General features: G+C 44.0%; 1 protein-coding gene across 2 annotated transcripts in view; it reads right to left on the bottom strand.

Annotated features, from left to right (window-relative positions):
* Positions 1 to 433: 433 nt before the first annotated feature.
* Positions 434 to 9967, bottom strand: part of NR2C2 (nuclear receptor subfamily 2, group C, member 2) — an 89256-nt gene continuing 79722 nt past the window's right edge. For both annotated transcript variants that reach the window (XM_011983643.1, XM_011983644.1), the window contains 4 exons: positions 8955 to 9094; positions 5635 to 5772; positions 4552 to 4657; positions 434 to 949 (listed from right to left, as the gene is read on the bottom strand). In XM_011983643.1, coding sequence (XP_011839033.1) covers positions 775 to 949; positions 4552 to 4657; positions 5635 to 5772; positions 8955 to 9094 — 559 coding nt within the window. In that variant the 3' untranslated portion in view covers positions 434 to 774. The remainder of the gene's footprint in view (positions 950 to 4551; positions 4658 to 5634; positions 5773 to 8954; positions 9095 to 9967) is intronic.

Here is a 9967-nt window from a genome sequence, read left to right as displayed (position 1 = left end):
CAGATGCCCATCAGAGACCAGGACCAAGTAGTCAGGGAACCTGACAAGTGTCTGCTCTATGGCTAGAGGCTTCTGGACTGGGTCACCACCGACTGTGCTACCACACTCCCACTTACTGCATGATGCAAATGAGCCACGTTTTCATTCACAGAATTCAGCTCAACTCCACAACTTGTGCACACAATTAGGAATGATGCCTTCTTTTCTTAAACATAAATGATTGTCTCCTGTACCCTAGTGAGTTTTCACAGAAACCATTAGCATTTCGGCAAAAGACATATACAGTTTTCCATTTGCCCTGCCCACAGGCAAGATGTTGCTAACATTACACATTGATAAGTGCTTAGAAAGTGCTAATATTATTACCCTGGTAATTAGTATCTATAATTCCAAGGACATTTTTTATATATATATACACACATACTATTCTCTTAGGTTCTTTCAGTTTTCTTTAATACTAGTCTCTGACGTTATAAAACCTTTTTTTTTTTGTTTTTTGCCCTTTGAGAATTTCTAAATACAAATTGAGTTAAAAGATTGCTCCAAAATCTGCTGCTTCATCAAAAGGCATTAAAACATTTCTTATGTCAGGAAAGGATCCTACTAGTCTTTTCATTGCCATTGTCTGGGATTAACAGATAAGAAGAAACCAGACAGGAAACGGCTAACATATGGAAATATTTGCACATACCAAAATACCACTACTTTTCTTTTCTTTGTATGTGAACGGTCCCGGTAGGATTCTGTTGCTCCTTGGCAGATGTGTGGTGTGTACTATAGACTGGCTCCGGTGATCTGGCCATTATACTCTGCTGTCTCCATCTTGAGGATGTAGGGGATTATGCTGTCTATCGAAACATTGCCAATGAGGCCAGTAAAAAAAAGTTCTTCTGTTATGTTGGAGCTCATCAGCCTGAGTGCCGGCAGGCGAACGAGGATCCGGGCCAATCTGTAAAAGGGAGCGTCATTAGAAAAGGAGACTGATGCCCTTCAACCACAGCTCAGCACAGGCTCCTGGGGCCCTGTCTGTATTGCACAGAATCAAACCAAATGGATCCACCATCCACCCACCTCTTTTTTCTGATTTCAGCAGTTCCTCTAATAGAAATTTATCATGAGAAAAAAACCAAACGAGTACAAAATGTACAGATATGTTCCCTTCACTCTTGTTTATTCCAACTCTCCTCACCCCCACCGAAAAGAGAAAACCTGGAAATTCATCAACAGAGGACAGGTTAAAATAAACTAGGAGTCTTCATATGATGAACTGCTAAAGACTCATTTAAAAAACGATAATACAAATCTGTATTTACTGATCAGGAAAGACATCCATGACATATTGCTCAATAAAAATTTAAAGGAGATTATAAAACAGCAAGTATAGATGTGTACATAAAGTACTGGGAAAATGTTCACCACAATGCTAACAGTTGGGCTCTAGGTATTGGGATTTGAGGTGATTTTTTTCTTATTTTTTGTACTGCCCTAATTTTCAGTGTCCCTTTAGCATTATAAATAAAGCAGTAAAATAGCTTTCATTTTGAAGAAACTTGGGGTGGAGGGTGCACCACGACACTGCCCTGGAGGGCCACTGAACACTGTGTATCTCAAGTGTCCCATGTGACCAGGCCATTTCCCAGCCAGGACTGCATCCCAGGCGAACAAGTGAAGCATGTGCCAGGATGCTACTGCACAGTCATGTGTGACAGCCCAAACTGGAAACACCCTACCGTTTCATTAGCAGGGAAATAGGAACCACAGAAAATGAAGAGGAGTATGTATTGTTATTGTATATTACATGAAAAAAGGTTACAAAACCTTTGGTATTTTATGATCCCAATTATAATACATAAAAAATTTCTGGAAGTGAATACGCAAAATGTTAATAGTAGGTATCTCTGGATAGTGCTTTTTTTGTTTGTTTTTGTTTTTTATTTTGAGACAGCGTCTTGCTCTGTCATCCAGGCTGCAGTGGAGTGACGTGATCACAGTTCACTGCAACCTCAACCTCCCAGGCTCAAGTCATCCTCCCACCTCAGACTCCTGAGTAGCTGGGACTACAGGTGCACACTACTACATCTGGCTAATTTTTCATTTTTTTCTCGTAGAGATGGGGTCTCACTATGTAGCCCAGGGTGGTTTCAAAGTCCTGGGCTCAAACAATCTTGCTGCCTCAGCCTCCCAAAGTGTGGAAATTATAGGTGTGAGTCACCATGCCCTGCATGCTTTTTTAAAAAAAGTTTTTTAATAGTGCTTTTTAAAAAGTTTTCTTTTCCCTTTCTAGAACATTCTAAGTTTTTCTACAGTGAATACTACTTATTTTTAAAATGGGAAAATGTATTCATACTACGCAGGTAGCATTCCAGCATCAGCATCCATTCACTCAGCCACAATGAGTCACTGTGCTCCAATCTTGCAGGGCACACAAAGGTGTAAGAGACCTGCCATTTCAGCTGGGCCTTAGGGGCTGGCTAAGATTTCTATCAGCAGAGATACAAAGAATGGGGAGGGATGGGAGGTATTTCAGGAGGAATAATCAATATGAGAAAAGGCACAAGGATGGGGAAGAGTCAAAAATGGATATTCCAGATAGTAAATACCAAGATAAAGAAAAAAATGAATATGCAAATAGGATGTAAAACACTCTAGGGCCTTTTCTTTGAGAACTCTCTCTGAGTGAATTTCTGAGCCCTATAAGAAAGCCTCCCTTATCATTTTGGGCTCCAAGTAACCTGTCATCACCCTAACCAACCCTGGGTCCCTGACTGGACAGGAGTGACTCATGTTTTCAGACACATTATATCTACCTTCCAGGGCAACAGAATTGCTGATGTTAAAGTGATTCTAGAGTGTGCTGTGGCTCTGTCAGCAGCCCCAGAGGGCCATTTCCAGCCATCTTTTGGCCATGGGAACTGTGGGTGAGCAGGCCTGTGGCCTCCTAGGAGGACAACCTGACTGCACACTTGGCTAGATGTATAAATTCTGGGTGTGGGTGCCTTCCCTGACAGTCCCATTCTCTATGTATTGAGGCTGAAGTTATTCTAGATTCATGATGAAGTCTTCGATGATTCCAGTAGAAAATGCATCTTGCTTTTGTAAAAGCCACATCTGGGCAATAGAAGTATGCCAAAAGGAGAAGCAGGCTCTTGTCTACCAGCAGGACCAGTCAGCCATAAGACACCCCCAGTCACACCAGAGAAATGGCTGGGACTGTCCTGGTTTTAGCGCTGAAAGACTAAGAGCTGGTTACTCTGCTGGGGGGCAAAATCATTTCTTTTGAGAAGCACTGGGCCAGAAGGGGTAGCCCCCAGGGGCATCTCTGTTCCATGGGGCTCCTGGAGACTGAGGTCTGTGCAGAGGACACACGTCTGAGGAAGGTGGGCCCGTGTGTCTTCCCAGGCTGTCAATTTTGTTCCAGTGTTTATTTTAGGGGGACATGGTGGGGAGGGAAATAGGAAATACTTTACTTGAAAGGGTCTCAGAAATTCATGTAGCTTCTGGTGGGTCAGAAGTTGTCATAGGAAAGCACTCTTCCATCTTTGGCCGGAAAGCCTGCCAATGCATTCTGACCTTTGGCAGATCTGAACAATTTTCCTGCCTAAAACGGCATGAGAAAGGCTTTTTTTTTTTTTTTTTTTGAGACGGAGTCTCACTCTGTCGCTCAGGCTGGAGTGCAGTGGCATGATCTCAGTTCACTGCAACCTCTGCCCACCCCGCCAGGTTCAAGCGATTCTCCTGCCTCAGCCTCCCCAGTAGCTGGGATTACAGGCGCCTGCCACGGTGCCCAGCTAATTTTTTTTTTAATATTTTTAGTAGAGATGGGGTTTCACCATCTTGGCCAGGCTGGTCTTGAACTCCTGATCTCGTGATCCACCCGCCTTGGCCTCCCAAAGTGCTGGGATTACAGGCGTGAGCCATCACACCTGGCCCTAATTTTTATACATATATTTTTGCTGCACATTAATTACAAATACTACCACCAATTTTCACCCAAATAAACTTTTTTCCATCAGTTTATCTGAGGGCAAAATGACTTTATGTAACTCATCCACTCCTTTATGGGGTCAGATTTGATTTCTGTCAATAAGAACTTTTCTGTCAAGTACTCTAGCACTGCCTCTTCAATGGATGCTGACCAGAGAAGCAGACCTGTCAAACTATTCTGGACAAGGGAATCTCCATGAGAACTCAAGCCTCATGTACAGTGTTAGCCCTAGAACAGGCCACGTAGCATCTGCTCCAACTCCTCCAATTAAAGAGTAGCAATCTGAGGCCTCGCTCACAGTCACACAGCAACACTGGAATCAGCCACAGTCTTGGCCCTCCTGCTGGCACCGTCTACACTCTACACCACCTCTAGCATTCAAGAATTATCTCTAGCTCTTGGGAGCTAGGAAAAAAACAAAGAAAACTCAAGAATTAGAGTGTGATCCACTGGAGGCTCTATCAGGCTGCTAAAAATGGAAAGGTTAACATAATTTATATTAGAAACTACAAACCCAGCCACATTCCTTGCGGCCCCAAGCAAGAGTGCATGCCTGAATGCCTCACCGGTAGGTGTCTTCCGAGTAGGTTTTCTGAACATAGTCCTGCAACTCCATCTGTGCCTTTTCTTGGAATTTTTCAATCTGGCTTGTGCTGGTCAAACCTGGATGATCTGAAAACAGAAAAGTACCCCCCCCCCAATTTCCTTTGTATTTGAAAAGTCTCATTTGCAGACTTCTTAGTATTTTCAGTCAAACGTCTGCAAACTTCTTAAGTATAACAAATTGAACTCAAAGACTGATCTAATTTGGGTATTATTAGAACGCTGGCTTTTCCTCTGTTTTCTGCCCAGGCCTGAAGTTCCTGGGAGGAGGTTGGGGACCCTGAGTGGATGCCAGTCTGAGCAGCCCCACATGGATGGTTCTGGATATCTGGCTTCCTACTACCTTAGAAAATACAGTTTCAAAGACTATCGCATAAAATTAGAAATTGTCATTTACTTTCTAAATATTTAATTATATAATTTGTCCCAATTTTACTAGCTATTTTATTTGTGAGTGGAGGGCTGGGAAAGAAGAGAAAAAGGTTAAGCTGTGTCCAACCCCTACTGTGAGGTGAACAATGAGCCTAAGTAACTTTTCTAGAGGCCTTGAGAGGAGTGAGGCTGCCTCTTCATCTCCTGTGAACATACCTTTTAGCATGCTCTGCAGCAGCTGCTGCTACTGCTATACACAGTCTGTGGGCAAACAGGTGGAGCTTCAATGTGTACTGGATTATATGCGCTAACAAAGCTTTGAAACTGGCAAAGGGCCAAAATAAATAAATAAATAAAAAGAAAGGACATCGGGTGGTAGCACACTTTTGTTTTATATGGTGTAATCTTGTTTGGCCAATGGTTTCATTAGGACACAGATTAAATCTATTCAGTGTGTGACATCATCAGGCACTGCAGCATATTTCTTTGGGGCTATAAAGGCAAGAATTTAAAAACGTTTATGTATTTATCTAGCAAAATACCTATCGTAAGAACACTAGGTCACATATAATCTGCAGGCCTCTTTCTACACCACTGATGGCAACATGTTCATGTTCAGAAACATCAGTAGATACAGGTGGAAAAGGGTCATGCGTCCCCACCGCATATCTTACCGGGGCTAAAGAGAACTATAGCTTTAAGGTATGCATACTCATAGCCATCTATATCCAGCTTCGCCATGCTGTTACAGAACTCCTGCAGCTTCCAGATGTGCTCCATGACTTGCTTTATCCGGTCACCAGAAAGTTTATCTAGAAACCAATATCACAGATCCTCTGAGAAAGGCTGGTAAGAACAATAAAACCAGCTTATTTGAGGGACCACAGATGGAAAGAAATGGGACCATTTCACTTTTTAATGAAAAAGCAGTAATCTCAAGATGAACAAGAGCTTCATTTTCCAGCTGCAGGTGAAGTGACAAGAGGTACCCAAATTCTGCTCCAATATGGGTTCTGCCTCAATAACGAACTCCTAGACCAGTGATTCTCCCTAGCCCTGCTGCCAGGCAGCTGGCCTGTAGGTGTACATTGTGAATTCCTTTTATTCTGTACCTGAATAATAATTTCTTTATTCTGAAGACTCACAGCTTACATACTTGGTTAGGTTTTTTAAGTCTCTGCAGGCACCGGAACATTAAATGCTGGTAATTTTTAGTTATCAAAACATTTTTTTTTTGGAGTTGGGTGTCTTACTATGTTGCCCAGGCTGAACTTGAACTCATGAGCTCAAGTGATCCTCCCACCTCAGCATCCTGAGTAGCTGGGACTACAGGTGTGCATCACCATGCCTGGCTTCAGAACAATTTTATATATTTCATTTAATCTTCATGACAATACTGGCAGTATTAGTATTATTATTCTCAGTTAAAAAAACTGGCTAGTTGTGGTGGCTCATGCCTCTAGTCCCAATGTTTCAGGAGGCCAAGGCAGGAGGACTGCTTGAGGCCAGGAGTTTGAGACCAGGTTAGGCAACATCATGAGAGTCTGTCTCTACAAAACAACAACAACAACAACAAAAAAACACCAACACCAAAAAACAAAGAAAACTAAAGCTCATTTGTGAACAAATCTTACTTCAATAAAATGTAAGGGTTTTTTGTTTTTATTTTAAGTCTCACTCTGTCCCAGGCTAGAGTGCAGTGGCACAATCTTGGCTCACTGCAGCCTCTGCCTCCCAGGTTCAAGCGATTTTCCTACCTCAGCCTCCCAAGTAGCTGGGATTACAGGCACTCACCACCACATGTCCGGCTGATTTTTGTATTTTTAGTAGAGACAGGGTTTCACCATGTTGGCTAGGCTGGTCTTGAACTCCTGACCTCAAGTGATCCACCTGCCTCAGCCTCCCAAAGTTCTTGGATTACAGGCGTAAGCCACCACACCCAGCCTGTTATAGGGTTTTTAAAACTTCACCCTTACGTAAGTATTCCAAGGAAATAACTAGAAAAACAAATGTATGACTAGGTCACTCACATTCCTAGATATCAGATACCCGGAATGCCCAATTAAAAGTGAAGTTCCAAGCCTAGGCAGCATGGCGAAACCTCATCTCTATAAAAAAAATATAAACATTAGCTGAGTGTGATGGCACACGCCTGTAGTCCCAGCTACTTGGGAGGCTGAGGCAGGAGGATCACTTGAGCCCAGGGGTTCAAGGCTGTAGTGAGCTATGATTGCCACTGCACTCCAGCCTGGCAACACAGAGACTCTGTATCAAAAAACGAACAAACAAAAAACAACAATACTTTCCACTTCAGCTACAAGTGTAGATTTTCAGTGTTACTTTGAATTCTGGGCATGACAGCGGTCTTCAGAGTGTTGCAGACATGCTACACATGGAGAGACTACAACGGCTACCTCCTATTCCTGACACTGCTGGTGTTTTGAACACCAAATACTAGATAGTTGCCGCAGATCTCACTAGAAAAGTCATTTGTTCATTCTTAAGGAGCAGCCTGGGTGAGGTACATATGTTCTGTACTAGGGGGGCAGCATGATGCAGGTCTGTGCCCTAGTTTTTTGTTTTTTTTTTTGTTTTTTGAAACAGTCTCGCTCTGTCACCCAGGCTGGAGTGCAGTGGCGTTATCTCAGCTCACTGCAACCTCTGCCTCCTGGGTTCAAGCGATTCTCATACCTCAGCCTCCTGAGTAGCTGGAATTACAGGCATGCGCCACCATGCCTGGCTCATTTTTTTTTTTTTAGAGACAGAGTTTCACTCTGTTGCCCAGGCTGCAGTGCAGTGGCACGATCTTGGCTCACTGTAACCTCCGCCTCCCAGGTTCAAACAGTTCTCCTGCCTCAGCCTCCCGAGTAGCTGGGATTACAGATGCCCACCATCACGCCTGGCTAATTTTTTGTATTTTTAGTAGAGACAGGGTTTTGCCATGTTGCCCAGGCTGGTTTCAAACTCCCGAGCTCAGGCAATCCACCTGCCTCAGCCTCCCAAAGTGCTCGGATTACAGGCATCAGCCACCGCACCCGGCCTTTTTTATTTTGTATTTTTAGTAGACAAGGGGTTTCACCATGTTGGCCAAGGCCAAGCTGGACTGTCCTGACCTCCGGCGATCCCGTCTTGGTCTCCCAAAGTGCTGGGATTACAGGTGTGAGCCACTGCACCTAGCCTGTGCCCTAGTTTTTGTATTTACTGTTTCATTTGGGGCAAGCCAGGGACCTTATCAGGGCCTCAGTTCCTCCATATGAAAAAATGAGGTAATAGTCCCTACTTTATAGGGTTGTGAGGATCTGTGAACTATTAGACATGAGAAAAGTAACTTGTGAATGTCAATGAAGATGAAAATATCAGCTGTGATTATTCTGCAAACATTACTAAATGCCTAGCAAGAAGCTGACCTTTTCCATTTTTTTCTTTGTATTAATCGTATGAAGAGGACAGTTGAGCAGAAATTTACATATTCTAACTGATAAGCGTCCTGTAACATTCATTCATTCATTCATTAAGATGAGATCTTGCTCTATTACCCAGGCTGGAGTACATGGAATAATCACAGCTCACTGCAGCCTCAAACTCTGGGCTCAAGCAATCCTCCTGCCTCAGCCTCCTGAGTATCTGGGACTATAGGCAGATGCCACCAGGCCTGGCTAATTTTTTGTACTTTTTGTAAAGACAAGGTCTCGTTATGTTGCCCAGACTGGTCTCAAACTCCTGGGCTCAAGTGATCCTCCTGCCTGGCCTAACAAAGTGTAAGGATTACAGGCGTGAGCCACCATGCCCAGCCCAAAGGTTCTATAACTTAACAGCCAAACTTCTCTCAGCCTATGGATGTTGTGGGACACTGAGGCTATCCAATTTGCTATGTTGCCAGCCTGGGTCGACAAAGGTGTCTCTGACATGGGCCTTCAACCAGGGGGTTAGGCTCTGCTCCACAGCCACAAGACTAGGCCAAGACACACCCCAGCCCCAAGTCCCTGTGCCCTACCTTCCTGGATGCTGTTCTGCAGGTGGTTGACGATGGCAGCCAGGATGGTGGAGAGACTCATGACCTGGGCACACTGGGCCAGGCCGAGGGTGAAGAGCTCATTCCAGCAGGCCCGCACCAGGCTGGTGTTGCAGTCCTGCCTAGGAATATAGAGAGGGGCCTGAGTGTGGTGTGTGCTGGCATTTCTCCAAGGTTGTGGGGCATCCAGGCACTAAGTCACAGCATTTCCCGAACAGGTGAACTCAGTAAGTGTTTGTTGAAGTGCTATCCAGGATCATTCTTCAAGAAAAAGATGAAGTCTATGAATAAGTCTATGAATGTTTTAACTAAAGTCCTTCTAATGATCAACTATTCTCTTAAAAAACATCCTTTAAATAAAAAGTTTTAATAGGTATGGCCAAATCATCATTTCCTACAGTATTCTAAAGCCTCAGCATCCTGGATTGGCTCTGTCCCAGGAGATGGTATCAGTTACTTTGGTCCTGCAGCCAAGGTCACGAGAGGCTGCGGGGACCAAAAGACTAAGAGCTGAGTACAGATTCTGAAGGGCAGAAACATGCCCTCCAAACCTTGCAGGGAAGGAGGCAGGCTTTGTGCTGGATCCGAGACAGAAGCAGGGAGGATGAGGGTTCAGCTAAGGCCGCTTCCAGCCCTGTCCTGGCTAATTTCTACTCAGGTTAGTCAGTAAAGTTGGCACACCACAAAACAATACATCCTTATTCTCAGAAACTCCTAAATTGCATTCCCTCACCTGTCTCAAGATTTCAGGAGGCTGGAGAAACTGGGCTGTTTTGACAAAGCTGTTTCCTCCAGTTGCCTTAAGTGTGGCCCAGCCAGAGGAAGGCAGTGAGAACCAAGACTACTGCACTGTGTCATTCGCAAATGCCCCAGATGCACGTCTAGTATTTTACTATGATCACTGCCCTGAACAGTAACTTATGAAAAACAGTACATGAAATGTAACTGAAACCACTTTAAATGTGGTAGCTCATTTTATCTAGCCCGGACTGAGA

The sequence above is a fragment of the Mandrillus leucophaeus genome, unplaced genomic scaffold (genome assembly GCF_000951045.1).
Source record: "Mandrillus leucophaeus isolate KB7577 unplaced genomic scaffold, Mleu.le_1.0 Scaffold252, whole genome shotgun sequence".
Taxonomy (NCBI): Eukaryota; Metazoa; Chordata; class Mammalia; order Primates; family Cercopithecidae; genus Mandrillus; species Mandrillus leucophaeus.
Note: the sequence above shows the minus strand (reverse complement) of the source record. Positions and strands in the feature narration are given on the sequence as shown.